At 40.7% G+C, this 23,124-nt stretch overlaps 1 protein-coding gene across 1 annotated transcript in view; it reads left to right on the top strand.

Moving 5' to 3' along the window:
* PIBF1 (progesterone immunomodulatory binding factor 1) overlaps positions 1–23,124 on the top strand; it is a 231,915-nt gene that overhangs the window by 33,057 nt on the left and 175,734 nt on the right. The window contains exons 6-8 of the mRNA XM_080659354.1: positions 2,857–2,990; positions 10,512–10,620; positions 10,877–11,058. Coding sequence (XP_080515480.1) covers positions 2,857–2,990; positions 10,512–10,620; positions 10,877–11,058 — 425 coding nt within the window. The remainder of the gene's footprint in view (positions 1–2,856; positions 2,991–10,511; positions 10,621–10,876; positions 11,059–23,124) is intronic.

Below are 23,124 nucleotides of genomic sequence, written 5' to 3'. Positions count from 1 at the left end.
TGGCTTCTGGCTGAGCGGCGCTCCCCCTGTGGGAGCACATTGACCACCAGGGGGCAGCTCTTGTGTTGAGCGTCTGCCACCTGGTGGTCAGTGCGCATCATAGCGACCAGTCGTTCCACTGTAATGGTTGCTTAGGCTTTTATTATATAGACTAGAGGCCTGGTGCATGAAATTTGTGCACGCTGGGGGAGGGGGAGCTCCTTTCACAGTCCAGGAGCCCTCAGGGGATGTCTGACTACATTTTAAAAAAATCACCCTATACTTAATTTTCTTACTACTCCTTTTAAACTCCCCTCACTCTCACATTCTGTTTCTTCTTTTTATTTAACTATTTTCTTGGCCTCACCTGATTTTAGCATCCTTCCCTTTCCTGCTTTCTTTCCCTCCCTTCCTTTGAACCTCCCGTGGCCCCTCTCCCTCCCTCCCTCCTCCCTTCTCTCCCTTTATTCCCATGTCTGTCTCCTTCTTACTCCTCCCACCCTCCCCTCCCATTCGCCTTTCCCTTGTGAGCCTGAACCCTGCCTCCCTCCCTCCTTCCCTATTATTACCCCCCCGCCATGTTCACTTATTTCTCTTTTAAACTTTCCGCTTTTTTCTCTGGGACTTGCTTCCAGCCCCACCTGAGCACACTTTAATATTAAAGCTTCCATTCAGGGGGCATTAACCCCCAGTCCAGGGCCCAGCCCGTCCAGGCCTTCACCGCCCCCCCTTCCCCGGCCTCCCCGCCGCCATCCTCCTCCCATTCCCTGCCCAGGCTGCCCCAACTTCTAGTCAACAAAGTATACTTAATGTGCTACCAACCCAACCCTGGCCAGTGTCTTTGGGGTCCAGCCCTCGGGGACAAAAGGGGTACCCTCCTTAGTGTCCGATTCTGCCCCAACTAAGCTACACAGACCCCTCCCATCACAGGACGCCGGGCCCAGTGAGGGTGGCCGAGGCCCACGTGGCCCGGGTGCTTCTGCCGCGAAGCAGGAGCACCTCTGCTCGGAAGGCCTCGGACCGTCCACCCCTCCCTCCATCCCGGGACCCACAGGCGCATCCCTGCCAATGGCCCGTGCTGGGGGCCATTGCCCTCCTCCCGTGTCTGGGCGGGGCTTCCCACTTTGCACCGCCTGTGCCCTGCCCCTCGCCGGGCGCACCTGCTTCGCCCCCCCCCACGGTCGCCACCCTCTCCCGCGTTCAACCCTGCATTTCCTTTCCTTTTCTATTCCTGTGTCTTTTTCTTGTTCCCTTTCTGAATTTCCGTTTCTCCTCTCGGCCTGTCTGCATGCAGGCCTCTCCCTCTCCTTTCGTATCCCCTCCTAATGTATCCTATCCTACCTACCTCGGGCCTCGCAGCTTAGGAAAGAAAGATTCCTTGGAAAATATTACTACTCATTGACAATGTACTTGATCAACCAAGAACTCTGATGGAAATGTACCAAGGGAGGCGCCTGCTGATCAGTCGTTATGTGACGGCATCCCGACCAATTTGCATATTATCCTATTATTAGATAGATACCATAGTAAATTTCCTTCCTCATGGGGAACATCAGTGTAGGAGAAGATCCTAATACTACACCAAGCAAAACACATTGAATATAGTTTTCCCATAATTACATTTTCAAACAACCCTTCAATAGAAATTTGGGGGATGACATTTTATTTTCTTTTGGGGGGGCAGTTATGACATTTTAAAATTATATATAAATACTTTTAAAAAGACACAGTATCTTACTCATCTTTGTATCTACAGTGTCTCGCCCAGGACCATTTGCATAGAAACAACTCAGTATTTGAGGAATGAATGTGACCACACTTAGGTGGTCAGCTACTTAAGAAGTGACTTGGGACAAGTTGTGTTTAACATAACAGATTCTGGGGTAGAGTTGACAGTGGCTTGCAAAACCTTGTAAGTTCAGAGAGGGAAAATAAGTAGGAACTCTGTCCCTGTGTCATGCTTCTCCCATTTCCCATATTTATTTAACTCTTAATTAATTTGTTCAGAAGCATTTATTTCACTTTTACTGTATACCAAGTATTGTGTATAATGATAGAGGCTCAGTTTCTACCCTTAAGATGTTTACATTCTGGTGAGGTATATAGAATGCTAATTTGATGGTACAGTGAGATAGGTGTTCTGTAGGAGGCAAATATTCAAGTACTGTGCAGTTATTCAGGCATTGACAACACATTAGAAGGAGCTTGGTGCATTGAGAGAACTTCAGATCTTCATTAGAGTTGAAAGATGAAGTGTGATCATGAGAAATGAGGCTCATAGTAAGCAGGGCCAGGTTATGGCTTTAAGGTTTTTACTTCCACCTTTCTCCCATAGCTCCACAGTTCATTTCTGCTGGTCTGGTGAGTGGAGGGAAGATTAGGGGAGAAGTATATTCCAAGTGCCACAAAATTCCTTTTTTGCTAAATACTGCCACTGAAACTGCATATTAATCTCTTCAGTAACAATATTTCATTGTAGATATTTTATATTCATGTGGCTCTTCATCTCTAAATTGTGAACTTAAGAACAGGGGCTCTGTTTTATTCATTTCCTTGTCTAAAGGATCTAATAGTAACTTGGTAAATTTTGAAAGATGTCACTTAACATTTATAGTCATTGTATGTATTATTCTAGTAACCAAGACATAGGCGTGCTATTTTTTTAAAAAAAATAGAGCTGAAGTTTTAAACAGATGGACTTACAAACTACTCTGTGAGTTTAAGATTACCTGTCTTTGAGTAGAGAAAAATTACTAAATAGGAAAATAAAGGATTTTTTAAATTACAAGGACATTCACAACTTAACAGAAGAATTCAGTACAGAATTCCGTCAACTGTGTTTAGTTTGAAATGTTTTATTATTGTTTTGGTTTATAGACTTATGAGGAAGATCGAAGAAACTACTCTGAGCTTCAAAATAGATGTCAACGTTTGGCTTTAGAATTAGCAGACACAAAACAGTTAATTCAGCAAGGTGACTACCGTCAAGAGAACTATGACAAAGTCAAGAGGTAAGGAGTGAAGATGGGTACAGTAGTTTTTCTCATTTTTAGCATGCACCTGAATTCAAAGTCAATTGAATTTTTTTTATTTTTTACTTTTTCAATTTTTACAAGAGTTTATTTGAGCCAAACTGACAATGTATACTGGGGAGCAAGATCTTGAGTCGCCTGAATTTTTACCATTGACATTGTTAATTCTGCTTTGTATAGTCATGTGCTGCTTAACAATGGGGATACGTTCTGGAGAATTGGATCATTAGGCAATTTAGTCATTGTGCGAAGATCTTAGAGTGTACTTACACAAACCTAGATGGTATAGCCTACTACTGTAATTATGTGTGCTCTACTTTCATTCAGCTGGCAGTGCAATAGGTTTTTTACATCAGTATCACCACAAACATGTGATGCCTTGCTCTGTGATGTGTGACTATGATGTCATTAGACAATAGAAATTTCTCAGCTCCATTATAATCTTGTGGGACCACCATCATATATGCAGTCCATCTTTGACCAAAAGTCATTATGTGGCATATGACTATACTTTATTCTTTTTCTGTCTCCATAGTTTTGACTCTTTCAGAATGTAATATAGTTGGAATCATGCAGTATAGAGCCTTTTCAGATTGTCTTCTTATAGTAATACTAGAGGCCCGGTGCATGCAATTCATTCACAGGTGCGGTCCCTAGGTCTGGTCAGTGATCGGAGCGCAAGCGTCTGGCGTGGAAGAGCGGGTCCCAGCTGACCTCTGGGCCCTGGGCAGCACCTGGGCCCCCAGGCCCCCATGCATCCCCCTCTGCCTGAGTCACAGCTCCCAAGTCCCCATGCAGAGATGCGGTGAGCACGGCCAGACACCACAGGCCAAGGCACAGCGTGGGCCTCTGGGCTGCCTAGCAGTGCCGCATGGAAGCCAGGCTGGCAGCATGCCCTCTCCCAGCTAGCCTTGCAGACCGGCTCCTGTGTGAACCCATGGGGAGCCAGACTGGCCCCTGCGGTCCCAGTGGCTATGGCCTGGCTCACCCAGAAGAGGCGCGAGCCCTGGCGTCCCAGGGGAGGGTAGCAGGGGGGATGAGAGCAAGCTCGGTGGACATCCTGCATTCTTACCGCACCTCCGTCCTCTTCACCCCCTTCCCCAGGTAGCCGGTGAGAGGTCGCAGCGCGTCACCGAAGCCCGCCATGTTCTGCGCCACCCCCTGGTAGTCAGCACACATCATAGCGAGCAAACTCCTGGTCTCCCGGTCGAAAGACCGCCCAAGGGGACAATTTGCATATTAGGCTTTTATTATATAGGATACATTTAAATTTCCTCCATATCTTTTCATAGCTTAATAGCCTATTTCCTTATACCATTGAATAATATTCCATTGTCTAGACATCGCACAGTTTATTTATCCACTCACCTACTGAAGGACATCTTGGTTGCTTCCAAGTTGTGGCAGTTGTGAAGAAAACTGCTATAAACATCCATGAGCCAGATTTTGCATGGATACAGTTTTCATCTTCTTTGGGTAAAAACCAAGGAACACAATCATATGGTAAGAGTATGTTTAGTTTTGTAAGAAACTTCCAGACTGTCTGTCCCCAAGTGGCTATACCATTTTGCATTTCTGTGAACAATGAATGGGAATTCCTGTTGCTCCACATCTTTGTCAGTATTTGGTGTTATCAGTATTCTAGATTTTGACCATTCTAATAGGTTTTTAGGTGTTACTCATTGTTATTTTAATTTGCATTTCTCTGATGACATGATTTGGAACATCTTTTCATGTGCTTATTTGTCATCTGTATATCTTCTCTGGTGAGGTGTCTGTCTGTTAAGGTTGTTGGCTCATTTTTTAATTGGGTTGTTTGTTTTCATACTGTTGAGTTTTAAGAGTTCTTTGTATGTTTTGAATTACAGTTCTTTATCAGATATGTCTTTGGCAAATATTTTCTTCCAGAGTGTGGCTTATCTTTTTATTCTCCTGACATGTACCTTATTCTTCATTGCATTTTAAAAGCATGTCATTTTGGCAGTTTGATGGGTTTAAATTGTATTTTTATATCAGTTGTTTTTATTTTGTTTAGAAGTTGCTGCTGTGTTGTTGTTTTTTAAATATAATATCTTAGAAGATAGAAACTCAGTAAAATCCCATGTTTGAATTTTTACTTGATTACTTTCATTTTATAAAATCAATTTAAATACTTTATAGTTTTATTTGAAGTTTTTTCAGACAAAAGGCATTCTTTTTTTCAGAAAATAATGTTTTCTGTGAATATATTTCCCAATGTATTGCTACTAAGTAGCTCTGGCACATAATTTGCCTTTTACTGGAATATGCTTTTCTGTTGTTTGTCCATTAATGAACTACTACTTAGCTATATGTCCCTTAGGAAAATCTCTTATCATTCTAAGCCAAAGATTTATCATCTCTGAGATGATGCTAATACAAATATCTGCTATTTAAACTAAGAAGATCAAATAAAGGAATATTTATGAAAGTATTTGTATATATAAAGAGAGAGATGATTCTAATTGTTTTCTGCTGTATCTACCTGAAGGTAAAATAATTCTTGAAATACAGTAGTCACTCAATGAGTATTTTTTAAATGAATGAATGTTTTATAAATTGTATAGCACCATAAATAAATCTGCAAGGATTTTGGGATATAACATTGATTCTCCTTCTCCTACCATGACTAACATCAGTATGTATTATTATGTAGGTATTGTTATGTCAAAATACAGTAATTATTGGAACATGAAATCTATGAGCGTTATACTCAGTCGGCTCTTGAATAAAGCTGGATTTCAAAAGAATAATTTAAAAATAAAATAGATTATGATGGTAAAATGATACTTTGAGTTGGTGTTTTGATATCCTCTCAGCTATTATATAATCTACTAGAGGCCCGATGCATGAAATTCATGCAAGGGGCTTGGCCCTTGCAGCTATAGCAGCTTGCCTCAGCCCTTGCAGCCCTGGCTTGGTCCAAAAGGTCGTTCGGCTGTCTGTTAATCATATTACACTTTTATTATTATAGGCTAGAGGCCCGGTGCATGAAATTCGTGGGGGGCGGGGTGTCCCTCAACCCGGCCTACACCTGCTGGCAGTCAGACATCCCTCTCACAATCCGGGACCACTGGCTCCTAACCGCTCGCCTGCCTGCCTGCCTGCCCGATTGCCCCTAACCACTTCTGCCTGCCAGCCTGATCGCCCCCTAACTGCTCCCCTGCCGGCCTGATTGATGCCTAACTGCTCCCCTGCCGGCCTGATCGCCCACAACTGCCCTCCCCTGCCAGCCTGATTGCCCACAACTGCCCTCCCCTGCCAGCCTGATCACCCACAACTGCCCTCCTCTGCCACAACCCATCTCCTCCACCAGGACCCCCCTCTTCTGCGCGAGGTGGCAGAGACTCTGGGACTGGCCTTCTCTGTGCCACTCAGAGCCGTGGGACCCCCACACCTCACTGTGTGGAGCGGCTGCAAGGCCCTGCCTCCGCTGTGTGCACGGCCATCTTGTGACGACATCGCACAAGGGATTTCGCCTGAGGGCGTGATGCCATCTAGGCTTTTATTATATAGGATAGCAATAATAGATAAAATATGGGAAGAGAATATTAAAAAGCATGATCATCAGAATAATCTATTGGATATGAATGAAGGATAAGTGAACTGCGTTGATAATTATTGAAGGTTGATGATGTGCATGGGGGTGATTATATCATATGTATAACAAAAATATGATAAACATATTCATGTGCTAAAAATGGAACAGAAAAACAAGCAAGAGGGCCTCAAACTGTAAACCCTTTGGTTCACTCAATAGAAAGAATTAATTTTTTTAAATGTTTTTGGGGTGATAAACAATAAAGAATTTAAATTTAAAAAATGTTTTGGGGTAAAAAATCACTTTTATGTTCTTTATAAATTCTCACATATGTGCAAAAGAAAACAGTATATGGATGTTAATTGCATCATTACTAGAAAGAATTAAAATGCTTTTCAGTAGTGGAATGGAAAATGAATTGTGATTTATTTCTACAATGTAATTCTGTCTAGCAGTTGAAATCATTAAATAAGACCTTACTGTATCTATATGGGTAAATTAAATACAAACTATTGAATTTTGAAAAGCAAAATGCATGTGCCTATCTTTTTTTTTTTTTTTAAGAAACAAAAAGCAGTTTCCTACTTTCTGGCATAAAATAATGTTCTCAGTTTTATTTTGTAATTTCATTGCCTCAGCTCTTTCTCTAAGGAGTCCTGGTTCCTTTTAGTGGGGATTACTATTCAAAAATTAAGATTTGGGTGCTGGTCATTGCTACATTGGTCATTGTTTCTAGGCCCTTTCACTAAACAGAGGCAATGGAGAGAGAATAGGAAGGATGGCTTACCACACTATGGAAAGATCTTACTGATATCTCTACTTCCAATTCAACACCACAGTAGCTAGTTTAAAGAGGCTCCAACTGGTCAAATATTAAATATAAAAATGGATATTAGCAATAGTCATTGAATAGAATAAGAATCCCTGACTACATGCTAATAATAAAGAGGATCTTACAGATGAGTGCTAAACAATAATTATATATGTGTATTAGAATTACTATTTTCTAGCTTCATAATACTACTATGAAATATTGGAAGCTAAAACCATTGGGTAAAAAAAAAGTATGTTAGGGAACAGAATACACAGTTTCAAAGTATGTTCCCACAGATTACGTATTCATTGCAAAGGGCAAAAAGGTACCTTTATATTTAGAACTTTAGCAGATACCATCTTGGGCAAATGATGAAAGCTACTATCACCAATCAATGGATAGAGTAACATCATGTGCCTCTTTATGTGATCTACTGAAAACACAGTATCTATCACTTACATAGTATTCCCGCCCAAAGTGCTTAATGTGAATCTAATCAATGTTGTAAAAGGCAAAGATGGGCTAAGGAACTGATCAAGGTTAAAGGAAACTAAAGGCCGATGGCACCCAAATGAAATGCATGGTAATACGTTGGATCCTGGACCAGGGAGAATTTGCCGTAGAGGATATTTTTGGGACAAGTGACAGAATTTGAAACTGGATTGTATATTTAGATAATTATGTTAGCTCTAAATCTCCTGAATTTGATATGATATTCTGATTATATAAGAGAATATTGTTAATCGTAGGTAATTCAGTGAATTATTTAGGGATAAAGGGACCTAACGTCTGCATATAACTCTTAAATAGTTGAGGGGGGTGCACATGTATGTGTTCGTATGTAGATGTATAAACGTGTTTATATGTAGATGTGTATACATTTATTCATATATATGAACAACAGAGAATAAGTATGACAAATATTTAGTAAATAATACAAAGTAAATGACAAAATGTTACCAATTATTGAGTAAAAGTATGTAAAAAGCATGGGGGGGGGTTGGAGGGGACTTGATAAAAGAAGGTGAAGAGATTAGCCAAAGAACATAATGCATAGCCCATGGACACAGACAACAGTGTGGTGAAGGGGCGGGGGTGGTGGTCAAAGGGGGAGAAAATGGGGGACATCTGTAATAGTGTCAACAATAAAAAAAAGTTATCTGTAAAGTAATTAAAGCTGTGTTTTGTTTTGTCATATCAGGGAATTAAGAAAAAAAACAAAGAAATACTAAATTCATCATTGTATCTAGGGAATGATATAAGAACAGTGAGGAAAATATAGGTAACTTCAAGTTTACTCATAGTGTTCTATCTTTTTAAAAAAACAAAAAACTTTAATCTGCCCAGCAGGCGTGGCTCAGTGGTTGAGCGTCGACCTATGAACCAGGATGTTGAGGTTTGATTCCCGATTGGGGCACATGCCCGGGTTTCAGGCTTGATCCCCAATGTGGGGCTTGTGGGAGGCAGCCAATCATCATTGATGATTCTATCTCTACCTCTCCCTTCTTCTCTGAAATCAATAAAAAAAATATTTTAAAAAAACCTTTAATCCAAATATAGACAGATATTAACTGTTGTCAACTGTGGATGGCAAGTTCATGGGTGTTTTACTATATCATGATTTTATAATTGTGCATAAAAAAAACATAGCAGAGGAAGCATGCTTAATACCTTGTGACAGTAAAAACATTTACATGTAAAAGCACAAAATACTTAAAGTAATATGTACCAAAATATAATACTGATAGCCATCTCTAGTTAGTGGGTTTATGGATGATAGTTATTTTTTAACTTGTGCTTTGCTCACTTTTCTCAAAAAACATAATACTTTGTTAACTAGAAGAAAAAAATCTTTCTAAATGAGTTATTGAAAATCTAGTGAAAAATAAAACAATTCTTAATAGCCCTCTCCATGAAAACACCAGGTGGGTAGATGAAATAAAGTGTAAAGGAACTGATTCTTACTGGAGAAGGTAAGTTAAGAGTATGACATTTATTTCTCTGCTCATTTTTAAAAAAAATATTTTTATTGATTTCAGAGAGGAAGGGAGAGGGATAGATAGAAACATCAATGATGAGAGAGAATCATTGATCAGCTACCTTCTGCACACCCCCTACTGGGGATCGAGCCTACAACCTGGGCATGTGCCGTTGGCCGGAATCAAACCTGGGACCCTTCAGTCCACAGGCCAATGCTCTATCCACTGAGCCAAACCAGCTAGGGCTCTGCTCGTTTTTTTTAAATCTATTATAGGTGTAGTTCAAATTTTTGCTCTTACTGTTGGTGAGAAAGAGGTGGTCTGAATATGAAAATTAAAACCTCTGGGTAATTATAAAGAACATGTGAATAAAAGCGTCATAAGAAACCTGCCTGTGGATTTGCTATGCAATCTGAGTGATGAGTTAAGGCCTTTTTGACCCTGAACTGAAAGCTTGTAGCCATGTACAAATTCTTTAAAAATTTTGGCTTTGGGCGGGGAGGAGGGAATGGCTAGGGAAAGGTCAATGGGGGAAAAAGGAGACCTGTGTAATACTTTAAACAATAAAGAATTTAAAATTTTTTTTTGGTTTTGCCCGGCCAGTGTGCTCAGTGGTTGAGCATCACATATGAACCGGGAGGTCACAGTTTGATTCCCTTTCAGGGCACATGCCCAGGTTGCAGTCTCGAGCCCCAGTTGGGAGTGTGCAGGAGGCAGCCAATCGATGATTCTCTCTCATCATTGATGTTTCTCTCTCTCTCTCCCTTTCTCTCTAAAATCAATAAAAAAAAAATATATATATATATATATATATATATATATATATATATATTTTTTTTTTTTTAATTTTGGCTTCAAGGTAAGATTGAAGATGATAGTGAAAAGATACCAGAATGTACCTTAGGAAGTTCTATTATTTATTTTACTGACTGGTGTAATTTATATATTTTTTAAGACGATAAATTGATATGTATGTATCTGAACAAGGTCTTGAACAGAGTCCTTCTAAATATGAAAAGCAGATACTCTGTTGTTTATCGAATGACACTGAAGCACCACTGCTAACGTCTCTGTTCAGTTTCCAGAACTTTAAAAATATCCATTATAAAAAGGGATGTAAAATTTATATGTGTATTTGAATTTTTCAGTGAACGTGATGCACTTGAACAGGAAGTAATTGAAATAAGGAGAAAACATGAAATACTTGAAGCCTCTCATACAATTCAAGCTAAAGAAAGAAGTGAATTATCAAAAGAGGTAAGCTTATAGAGTCATTTGTATTTATTGTACAGAGATGTGGGCATAGGGCAGAATTGTGGGAGGGACATTTTTCCTTTTTGATGTAGTTGCCAGAAAGAAGGGACTGTAGTAGATGTGTTTGGATGAAAAATGGCAAGGCAAGAATTAGCCCTTTTTATGTGGTTAGTGAAAGCACAAATGAAAGAAAATAATACAGTAAACCTTGAAAAGTAAGACATTGCTCTGAACACTGTCTGTCTCTACGTATGTGTAGGTAGCCACCTTGCAGCAAACTGTTACTTTACTGCAGAAGGATAAAGAATATCTCAATCGCCAAAACATGGAGCTCAGTGTTCGCTGTGCCCATGAAGAGGACCGCCTTGAAAGACTTCAAGCTCAACTGGAAGAAACCAAAAAAGCTAGAGAAGAGATGTATGAAAAATATGTAACATCCAGGCAAGGTTTACATTACTTCACATATAAATAGATATAAAGTAACACCAGCTTCTTGGAGGGAACTCTTGCCTTAGGGAAGAATAGTGATCTTTTTTAAGGTCTATAGAATGATGTTAAGATAATAGTTCATTTTGTTTCCTTAAAAGATTTTTTTTCTTAAGACGTTTTGGCTTTTTCAACCACCGAATTTCTTTTATGTAGAGGTGTATACATATACTGTAGCCACTTTTATTTATTTTATTTCTTACAACATAACCTTTCTGATTCCCTATGACTAAGATCTCTATATAAGTATTTTTGAAAGAAAGCACATAAGTATCTCTACTGAGATATCTTTTTGAAGAAAATCTAACTAGGCTGACCTTTCCTAACTGAAACAAAAAGAACAAGAAGACAGCACTGCATACTGTTTGAAGATACAGGCTCTGGACTCAGACCCCCTCTATTTCAATCTGTCCTCTCTCTTCAACTAGATGTACAAGCTATTAGAGTTCCTTTGTACCAATAGCCCTTATAATCCTTGAGTTATTTGTTTTTAGCACATCAAAAACTAAAATAATTCTCAGTTTTATCCTTTAAGACTTCACACATTCATACCTTTTCCCGTAGCCTGTGCTGCTTTTCATGTGTATACTCCTGCTAATCCCCTATGTAATGCTTTGTGACTTTGCTAAGAGATCACAGTGGCTATAGTTGTGCTTTGAAGGAAGAGTTTTCTAAAGAGTCAGAGTCATTTTGTTTATATGGTGTTTTTTTTAATACAGGGTGGGGCAAAAGTAGATTTACAGTTCTTATGGAAAATAATATAATAATAAATAATTCAACGATAAACTGTGCTTCATAAACACAACTGTAAACCTACTTTTGCCCCACACTGTATTATTTGTCTGTCAGCCTGTACCATGCCAGTTCTTATTTCTTTTTTTTTTTTTTCTTTTTTTTTATTGTTTGAAGTATTACAAATAGTAGTACATATGTCTCCTTTTTTTTTTTCCCCCATTGACCTCCCCCCTGGCCTCCTCTACCCCCCAGTACATGCCTTTACCTGGCCCCCCCCATTGTCTTGTATCCATTGGTTATGCTTATATGCATGCGTACAAGTCCTTCGATTGATCTCTTACAGCCCCCCCCCCCCCGCCCCCGCCAACCTCCCCTGCCTTCCCACTCTAGTTTGACAGTCTGTTCAATGCTTCTTTGCCTCTGTATCTATTTTTCCCCCATTTCTTTCCTTTAAAAAATCTTGCCTCTGCAGACTAGAAATAAACATATAATAACAAAATGTTTGAGTCCCAATTTCAATGTCCAACAGTTCTGAGTCCCCGTTTCAATGTCAAACAGTTCCTTATGTGTACATGTCAGCTATGATATCTGGATGGTGGGCACATGGTGGCAATGGAGGTCCGACCCTCTCTGGTTTGGTCCTAGGCAACCTGCTGGGACACACAGCTGCTGACTGCTAGCATGGCAAGGCGTCGTCAGCGTCTTCCATCTTTGGACTGTTCCTCCTTTTGTCTTCGTGGCTGGAGCAGGCCTGTCAATTCCTCTCTGTTGCAGGAATCCACATGGTCTTGGAGTTGTTTTCTGAAAATATACAAACATATTCTCGACCAAAAGTTAATAAAGGAATCTTTTCTATATAATTGATTTGGGATCCTTTTCATTTTTGCCCAAACGATTTTCCTTTGTCTTGTTTAGACACCATGTATGTTTTTCATGGGTGCTTTGCTGTTAGCATTACAAATGAAAATTAATTTTGTAAAGTAAAAATTTTCTATATGTAATTTACTTATAGGATATTTTTCCTTACATGATATTACCCTACTATCCTCCCTTTTTTTGATTAATGGAGGCTTTTGTAAATTTTATAATGCAGTCTTGATAACTTTAAATTTTAATTTTTTGCACAAAAATATGACTGCTTTAGTTTCATTGCATGTTTAGGAATTTTACCATGAGATGAACTACCAATAGAAATTTTAGTTACCACTTTAGGAACAGCTTTTTGTCCAGTACAATTAAATTTTCTTGACTATTCACTTATTTCAATTAGCCTATTTAAATTAATCTGAAAACTTGATTATTATTTTACTGTCAAATTTAATACTCTACCAACAATCTTAGTTTACCCTGTAAATATTAGTGGAAAGGATTATTTGCATTCTTGAGTAGGCCCTGAGCATTCCTGGTGCTAGGCTGGATTTAGATATAGGGCAGCTGCTGTCGGCCAAGTCTCTGTCTGTTACCTGGGTCCCAATCTGAGCTGGGCCAAGTCACTGTCTGTCACCTGTGTCCCAATCTGAGCTGGACGTGGGAAGCAAAGCAGCCATGGGGGCAGGAGACCTCCCTCAGATGGGGTGAGGGTTCAGGCCCCTGCAAGATTGCGGGGGGTGAGGGTCTGTGCCCCACCTCTGTTGACCCCCAAGTTCTCTCCTGATGGCCCCTCTGTGACTATGCCTGTCTTAGGTTGTTTCTTCCCTGAGGAATCTTACCCGTCTCTGGCTAACCAGTCATCCTCCAGGGCCAAGCAGGGTGATGTGAGGTTCAGTTCTGTCTCCTTGGTAGCCTATGCCCCCATGGCCTCCACGCCCAGTACCTGCCTTGGGATCCCCTGGCCTGCTGGCGGGGCCCCAGCACTGATCACATATCTCGGGGAACTCAGGTTTCTTCTCCAGGGAGGGCCCAACTCACACGATTGGGCGAGAGATCCATGGTACCAGCCACCACAAGGCTTCAAGCTCAGCATGAACAGAAAGCTCAGGCAACAGCTGAGGGCAATTGGATTGTGAGAAGAGGGTCCCTCTTGGCACAAAAGGCAAGAGGGGCCAATATAGAATGCTCAAGTGCCTTCCCAGCGCCTTAATTCCTTCTGAAAGGGATTAAACCTTTCATGTCCTTTTTTTTTAAATTGCTGCCAAACATTCAAAGAATTAGTTTGTAAGTTTGTTTGGGATAATTGTACAATATGCTCTTGTAAAATATCTAAAATTATAATGACATTGTAGAATAATATCATGTAAGGATATTCTTTGCTCTAGGCCATGGCAATTCAATTTCAAACTGGCTGTCAATTTCTTTTTGTAACTTTATATAAACTTTGTCAGGGAGGCAAAAACACAAATTACTTACTTTAGTTCAAGAGGCCAAAGATATTGACTTTCAATTACAATCCTTACGACTTTTGAAGGAAACTTCTCTTTGTTTCCTTCCAAAATAATTTTCGGGCTACAGAGAGTTTCATTTAAAAATATTTGTCACATGAAACAATTTCTCTTAAGGTTATGGTGACCATTAGTATGGATTAGATTTAATATTTTATTTTATTTTTTTTTTATAATTTTTTAATTTTTTTTAAATTGTTATTTTTTACATATGTGTCCTTATTCCCCCATAACCCCCCAACCCCCATTTATGCCCCACCCCCTTGTTGTCTGTGTCCATTGATTAGGCTCATATGCATGCACACAAGTCCCTTCGTTGATATCTCCACCTTACCACCACCCTCCCCTACCTGCCCTGAGGTATGACGTGCTGTTCAACGTTTCTCAGTCTCTGGATCTGTTCTTGTTCATCAGTCTATGCCGTTCATTATATTCCACAAATGAGTGAGATCATGTGATATTTATCTTTCTCTGCCTGGCTTATTTCACTTAACATAATACTCTCCATCTCCATCCACGTTGTTGCAAATGGTAGGATCTCCTTTTTTACCGCAGCGTAGTATTCCATTGTGTAGATACCACAGTTTTTTAATTCACTCATCTGCTGATGGGCACTTAGGCTGTTTCCAAATCTTAGCTATGGTGAATTGTTCTGCTATAAACATAGGGATTCATATATCCTTTCTGATTGGTGTTTCTAGTTTCTTGGGATATATTCCTAGAAGTGGGATCACTGGGTCAAATGGGAGTTACATTTTTAGTTTTTTGAGGAAACTCCATACTGTTCTCCACAGTGACTGCACCAGTCTGCATTCCCACCAGCAGTGCACAAGGGTTCCTTTTTCTCCACATCCTCCCCAGCACTTGTCATTTGTTGATTTGTTGATAATAGCCATTCTGACAGGTGTGAGATGGTACCGCATTGTTGTTTTGATTTGCATCTCTCTGATGATTAGTGACATTGAGCAGGTTTTCATATGTCTCTTGGCCTTCCTTCTGTCTTGTTTCAAAAAGTGTCTATTTAGATCAGTTTCCCATTTTTTGATTGGGTTGTTTATCTTCTTTTTGTTAAGCTGCATGAGATCCCTGTAAATGTTGGGAGATTAAACCCTTACTGTTGATATCATTGGCAAATATGTTCTCCCATGCAGTGGGCTTTCTTGTTGTTTTATTGATGGTTTCCTTTGCTGTGCAAAAGCTTTTTATTTTCATGTAGTCCCATTTGTTTATTTTCTCTTTAGTTTCCATTGCCCTAGGCGCAGTATCAGTGAAGAAGTTCCTTCAGCATATGTCTGAGATTTTTCTGCCTGTGGATTCCTCTAGTATTTTTATGGTTTCCCATCTTATGTTTAAGTCCTTTATCCATTTTGAGTTTATTTTTGTGTATGGTGTAAGTTGGTGATCTAGCTTCATTTTTTTGCATGTATCTGTCCAATTTTCCCAACACCATTTGTTGAAGAGACTGTCTTGACTCCATTGTATGTTCCTGCCTCCTTTGTCAAATATTAATTGAACATAGTGATTTTGGTCAATTTCTGGGTTCTCTATTCTATTCCATTGATCTATATGTCTGTTCTTGTGCCAGTACCAAAGAACAGTGGCTTTGTAATACAGCTTGATATCTGGTATTGAGATCCCACCTACTTTGTTCTTCTTTCTCAGAATCGCTGCAGCTATTCAGGGTCTTTTTTTATTCCAGACAAATTTTTGGAAAGTTCGTTCTAGGTCTGTGAAATATGTCGTTGGTATTTTAATAGGAAGTGCATTGAATTCATAGATTGCTTTGGGTAGTATGGACATTTTGATGATGTTGATTACCAATCCATGAACATGGTATGTTCTTCCATCTGTTTATGTCTTCCTCTATCTCTCTTTTCAGTGTCGTGTAGTTTTCCACATATAGGTCTTTTACCTCCTTAGTTAAGTTTATTCCTAGGTATCTTAATTTTTTTGGTGCGATGGTAAATGGAATTGCTTTTTTAGTCTCTCTGTAAGTTCATTATTGGTGTATAGAAATGCCATAGATTTCTTGGCATTAATTTTGTATCCTGCTATATTGCTGAATTCATTTATTAAGTCTAGTAATTATTTGATGGAGTCTTTAGGGTTTTCTATGTACAGTATCATGTCATCTGCGAATAAGGACAGTTTTACTTCTTCTTTTCCAATTTGGATGCCTTTTATTTCTTCTTCTTGCCTGACTGCAATGGCTAGTACTTCCAGCACTATATTGAACAGGAGTGGTGAGAGTGGACATCCCTGTCTTGTTCCTGTTCTTAGGGGAAATAGTTTTAGTTTTTACCCATTGAGTATGATGTTGGCTGTGGGTTTGTCATATATGGCTTTTATTATGTTGAGGTATGATCCTTCTATTCCCACCTTGCTGAGAGTTTTTATCAAGAAGGGTGTTGGATTTTGTCAAATGCTTTTTCTGCATCAATTGATATGACTATGTGGTTTTTATCTCTAAATTTGTTTATGTGATGTATCACGTTTATTGATTTGTGAATATTGTACCATCCTTGCATCCCCGGGATAAATCCTACTTGGTCATGGTGTATGATCTTTCTGATGTACTGCTGGATTCGATTTGCTAGAATTTTGTTGAGGATTTTGGCGTCTATATTCATGAGGGATATTGGCCTGTAATTCTCTTTCATTGTGTTATCTTTATCTGGTTTTGGTATTAGGGTGATGCTGGCTTCATAGAAGGAGCTTGGAAGTGTTCCTTTCTCTTGAATTTTCTGGAATAGTTTGAGGATGATAGGTTTTAGTTCTTCCTGGAATGTTTGGTAAAACTCCCCTGTGAAGCCATCTGGCCCCGGGCTTTTGTTTACTGGAAGCTTTTTGATGACTGCTTCAATTTCTTCCATAGTTATCAGCCAGTTGAGATTTTTAGAATCTTCCTGAGTGAGTTTTGGAAGGTTGTATTTTTCTAGTAATGTGTCCATTTCCTCCAAGTTGTCTAGTTTGTTAGAATAGAGTTGTTCATAGTATTTTTTAACAATCCTTTGTATTTCGGTGGGGTCTGTTGTTATTTCACCTCTTTCATTTCTGATTTTGTTTATTTGGGTCCTCTCTCTTTGCTTCTTGGTGATCCTGGCTAGAGGTTCATCAATCTTGTTTATCCTTTCGAAGAACCAGCTCTTGGTTTTGTTGATCTTTTGTAATGTTTTTTTGGTCTCTATGTCATTCATTTCTGCTCTGATCTTTATTATGTCCTTCCTTCTGCTCACTGTGGGCTTTTCTTGTTGCTCTCTTTCTAATTCTTTGAGTTGTTGAGTTAGATGATTTATTACCATTTTTTCCTGTTTTTTGAGGTAGGCCTGTAGAGCTATAAACTTCCCTCTCAGGACTGCTTTCATTGTGTCCCATAGCATTTGCAGTTTTGTGTTTTTATTGTCATTCGTCTCCAGGATGTTTTTAATTTCTTCTTTGATCTCGTTGCTCACCCAATCATTGTTTAATAGCATGCTATTCAGCTTCCAAGTGTTTGAATTTTTTGGAATGTTTTTATTATAGTTTATTTCTAATATGCCATTGTGGTCTGAGAAAATGCTTGATATGATTTCAGTCTTTTTGAATTTGGGGAGACTTTGCTTTGACCCAGTATGTGGTCTATTTTTGAAAATGTCCCATGTGCACTTGAGAAGAACGTATATTCCGTGGCTTTGGGGTGAAATGCTCTGAAGATGTCAATTAGGTCCATTTGATCTAGTGCGTCATTTAGAATTGTTGTTTCTTTGCTGATTTTTTGTCTAGAGGATTTATCCAGTGATGTCAGTGGTGTATTAATGTCTCCTACTATGATTGTATTGTTGTCGATCTCTCCCTTGATATTTTCCAGGAGTTTTTTTTATGTATTTGGGTGCTCCTGCACTGGGTACATATATGTTTACCAGAGTTATATCTTGTTGAATTGCTCCCTTTAGTATTATGTAGTGGCCTTCCTTATCTCTTGTTATGGCCTTTACTTTGAGGTCTATTTTATCAGAGATAAGTATCGCAACCCCAGCTTTTTTCTCATTTCCATTTGCCTGAAAAATGTTTTTCCATCCCTTCACTCTCAGTCTCTGTGAATCCTTTGTTCTGAGGTGGGTCTCTTGTAGACAGCAAATATATGGGTCATGTTTTCTTATCCATTTAGCTACCCTATGTCTTTTGATTGGCGCATTTAATCCATTTACATTTAATGTTATTATTGACAAGTACATGTTTGTTGTCATATTTTTCCTTAGTGTTTCTTCTTGCCTTTCTCTTCTTTTTACAGCAGTCCCTTTAGCATTTCTTGCATTGCTGGTTTGGTAGTGATAAACTCACCTAGCCCTTTTTTGTCTGTGAAGCTCCTGATTCCACCTTCAATTTTGAATGATAGACTTACTGGGTATAGTATTCTTGGATTCAGATCCTTGCTTTGCATCACTTTGTATATTTCATTCCATTCCCTTCTGGCCTGGTGTGTTTCTGTTGAGAAATCAGTTGATATTCTAATAGGAGATCCCTTGTAGGTAACTTTCTGTCTCTCTCTGGCAGCCTTTAAGATTCTTACTTTGTCGTTAGTGTTCGCCCATTTAATTATGATGTGTCTTGGTGTTGGTCTTTTGGGGTTCAACTTGTTTGGGACTCTATGTACTTACTGGATTTGCATAGTTTTTTTCTTGCCAATATCAGGGAAGTTTTCTGTCATTATTTCTTCAAACAGGTTTTCTATTCCTTGCTTCTCTTCCTCTCCTTCCGGTATCCCTATAATTCTAATATTGTTTTGTTTTGTGTTGTCCCAAAGCTCCCTTAGGCTCTCCTCTTGCTTTTTAAGTCTTCTTTCCAGTTGCTGCTGTGTTTGTGTGTTTTTTCCTACCTTGTCTTCTAATTCGCTGATGTGGTCCTCAGCCTCTTCTAATCTACTGTTTAAGCCAGGAGTCCTCAAACTTTTTATTTATTTATTTATTTTTTTAATAAATCTTTATTGTTCAGATTATTACAGGTGTTCCTCTTTTTTCCCCCCTAGCTCCCCTCCACCTGATTCCCCACCCCACCCCATGCCCTTACCCCCCGCAACTGTCTTCATCCATAGGTGTAAGCTTTTTGTCCAGTCTCTTCCTGAACCCCTCACACCCCCTCCCCCCTGAGAATTGTCAGTCCACTCCCTTTCTATGTCCCTGATTCTATTATATTCACCAGTCCATTCTGTTCTTCAGATTTTTTATTCACTTGATTTTTAGATTCACTTGTTGGTAGGTATGTATTTGATGTCATTTTGTTGTTCATAATTTTTATCTTTACCTTTTTCTTCTTCTTCCTCTTCTTAAAGAACACCCTTCAGCATTTCATGTAATCCTGGTTTGGTGGTGATGAACTCCTTTAGCTTTTTCTTGTCTGTGAAGCTCTTTATCTGACCCTCAACTCTGAATGATAGCTTTGCTGGGTAGAGTAATCTTGGTTGTAGGTTCTTGCTGTTCATCACTTTGAATATTTCTTGCCACTCCCTTCTGGCCTGCATAGTTTCTGTTGAGAAATCAGCTGACAGTCATATGGGTGCTCCCTTGTAGGTAACTAACCGTTTTTCTCTTGCTGCTTTCAAGATTCTCTCTTTGTCTTTTGCCTTTGGCATTTTAATTATGATGTGTCTTGGTGTGGTCCTCTTTGGATTCCTCTTGTATGGGGTTCTGTGTGCTTCCTGAACTTGTAAGTTTATTTCTTTCACCAGGTAGGGAAAGTTTTCTGTCATTATTTCTTCCAATAGGTTTTGAGTATCTTGCTCTCTCTCTTGTTCTGGCACCCCAAAAATTTGGATGTTGGCACGCTTAAAGTTGTCCCAGAGGCTCCTTACACTATCTTCATATTTTTGGATTTTTTCTTTTTGTTTTTCTGGTTGTGTGTTTTTTGTTTCCTCATATTTCAGATCTTTGTTTGATTCTTGGGGTACGTTGATCTGCAGTTGAGTTTCTGTATATTCTTTATTTCAGACAGTGTATGCTTAATTTCTGACTGGTCCTTTTCCATTTTTTTGGCATTCTCATTAAGGTCCTTGAAGGTCTCACTAAGCTCCTCGGAGGTCTCATCAAGTTTCTCAGCGGTTTTTAGAAGATTCTTGAGTAACCTTATAAATGTGGTTCTGAACTCTATGTCGTCCAGTAGTTTGCTTTCCTCCATTTCTCTCATTCGTGACATGTTTCTTTGTCTCCGCATTTTGCTGCTTCCTTATGTTGATGGAGTGCCTTTGTGTGGTAGGTGACCTATAGGGGCCAGTAGCTCAGCCTCCCCAATCACCTGAGGTGGACGCCTTTGGTACACCCCTTTGTGGCCTGAGTGCAAAGTCTTGGTGTAGTTAAGCCTTGATTGCTGTTGGTACACTGGGAGGAATCGACCTCCAGGCCAATTGGCTGTGAGGACCCACTGTGTCTATAATGGAAGAACTGCTGCGCTGGAGACACGCTTATGGTGCAGGACTTGTTTCAGTGAGGCTTTGGTGCTCACTGAGTCTGCCTCTTGAATGTATCACTTATGGATGTGAGGAGTTGAAATCTGGTGTCTCACACTGACCACTAGGTACACTGGCTTCTGGATCTCCAGTGGGGTGCAGGTCAGCTACTCTCTGAGGCCACCCAGCAGGAGCTACAGCAAGAACTACAGTTTTCTCCTCTTTGCTTGGGGTTTGGAGGTTTTGGAGCTGTCTGACGCGGGCTGCAAGTTTGCTACGTTAAGCTGCAATAGGGCAGACCATTCATATGCTAAAGCCGCTGCTTGGAGCTTGGGTGGGTTCGTAGATTGTGCAGGGCGGGGTCTCAGGGCGTGACTAGGCTAGGGCGTGGCAAACAGCGATGGCTGCCAGTAAGCCGGCTCTGCAGCTCTGCATCTCAGACCGTGTCCCCGCGTCCCGCGCCCCAGCACAATAAACAATTGTTCCTGCACGCAGCCCTGCAAGCAAGCCTCCCTCACTTTCCGACCCCACGGCAGACAGTCCAGCTTCTCCCCGTAGGAGTTTGGGTCCCCCGTGTCTCCCCAGAAACGAGTTCGGAGTAATCGGGCGCTTATCTCCCTTCAGGTTGAAAACAGCAGCGCTTTCAGTCACCCGTCGCCAGCCCGATTCGCGCGTCTCCGTACCTCAGCTTTTCAGCGCTTGTGCACTCCTCAATGCTGTTTGCTCTTTCCTTCTAGTTGTAGAACTTCCACTCAGCCAGCTTTCCCGTGGTTCTGGGTGATAGACGTTCTGTCTTTTAGTTGTAGTTTTGAAATTGTTGTGCGAGGCAGCAGTTTAGGTGCTTACCTATGCCGCCATCTTGGCTTCTCCAGTCCTCAAACTTTTTAAACAAGGGGCCAGTTCCCTGTCCCTCATACCGTTGGAGGGCCGGACTATAGTTTAAAAAAAAAAAACTATGAACAAATTCCTATGTGCACTGCGGGCCCAGGATGAGTCGGCTGCTAAGCAGGACAGGCAGCGGCACCCGGCGGGCTGGATAAATGTCCTCGGTGGGCCGCATGTGGCCCGTGGGCCGTAGTTTGAGGATCCCTGGTTTAAGCCTTCCAATATGTTCTTTATTGCAGCTATGTCGTTCTTCATCTCCTCTTGGTTTCTTTTCATGTTGGTGACATTCTCATTCAGCTCCTTATAGTTCTCATTGAGTTGTGTCTATTTGTCATTGAGTTGTGTGTATTTGTCATCCATCCGTTTAAACATCCTTATAACCAGTACTCTGAATTCTTTCTCTGTTAAGCTGCTAGCCTCAATTTCATTTAACTCCCTTTCTGGTGATTCCTCTTTTTCTTTCCTTTGGGAGTTGCTTTTTTGTCTCCCCATGTTTTCCTGTAATGTTTTAATTGTAGATCCAATTGCTTTGCTACCTAAGTTCTTTTGGTGATGGTGCTACTGGTGTAATCTCTCAGTTCTTTTGGGCTTGGTAATCTAGTGTAGCTCCCTACTTGAGCTATTTGGGTTCTCTTGATATAGGCCTGCGAGCTTGAGAGGCACAACTGCGGTGTCTAGAAGTCAGCAGCCGTGGAGGGGAGTATCCCAGTTTTTGCTGTCTTGCACCCTTAATTGAAATCGCATTTGCCCAGTGGGGACTCACAGTGGCACCAAGGAACTGTCTGTTAGGGTGATGTGGCTCAAGGGGCCTGCACTCTGGAAAGGTATGACTGTGATGCCCAGAGTTCTGTAGTTATGGGGTGGGCAGACTCAGCTTTTGCTGCTGCACCTGTGGTGGATAGGTGCTTACTCCCAGTGGCGGCTCACAGGAGCACCCGCAGTAAGTTTGCCAGCGAGGCACACTGAAGCACTCTGAAGGGCCCTGGCAGTGTAGCCGTGTAATTGAGGTGCCTAGCTTCTAAAGATTTCTCTTTAGGGCAGATCCTATGGCCACAGGGAGTATTCAGATTCCATGATGTTATTCAGGGTGGGATCTGCATGTGGCAATATTGGTTGCCTGGAGACTGGAGGGAGGGGCTATCTCTCAGGAGAAAATGGCGACCAGGGCTTAGATATGACTCAGCACCAGACTCCCTTCCACCTCTCCTGGACCGTCTGCTGCCTGCTTTCCCCAGATTCCACAACCCCACCCCTTCTTCTGCACCTCAGCCACAGGCAAGTGTCTGTATCCGAAAGGTCCTACAAACTAGGTTCAGTGGAGAAAGGCGCAGGCCCCAGCACGAGGAGGGACCGCGTCTCTGCAAGTTCCTCTCTCGCCGGCACTGCGTGGTCTGGCAGCTCTTCAGGACTGCCTTTGAGCTCAGATCCCAAATCCAGACTCCAAGGTCTAAAATCCCCTACCTCCCGCAGTCCCGTGGACCCTTTTTTTTTTTTTTTTTCCAGTCAGACGCTTTGCCTGTCCTCAGGGACGTGGTTTGGCGCTGTGTAGTTTCTCCCTGACCTTCTGGGCACAGAGGTCCGGCAGATTCTACTGCCTATATCTTT

Source organism: Plecotus auritus (genome assembly GCF_963455305.1).
Source record: "Plecotus auritus genome assembly, chromosome: 3".
NCBI lineage: Eukaryota > Metazoa > Chordata > Mammalia > Chiroptera > Vespertilionidae > Plecotus > Plecotus auritus.
Note: the sequence above shows the minus strand (reverse complement) of the source record. Positions and strands in the feature narration are given on the sequence as shown.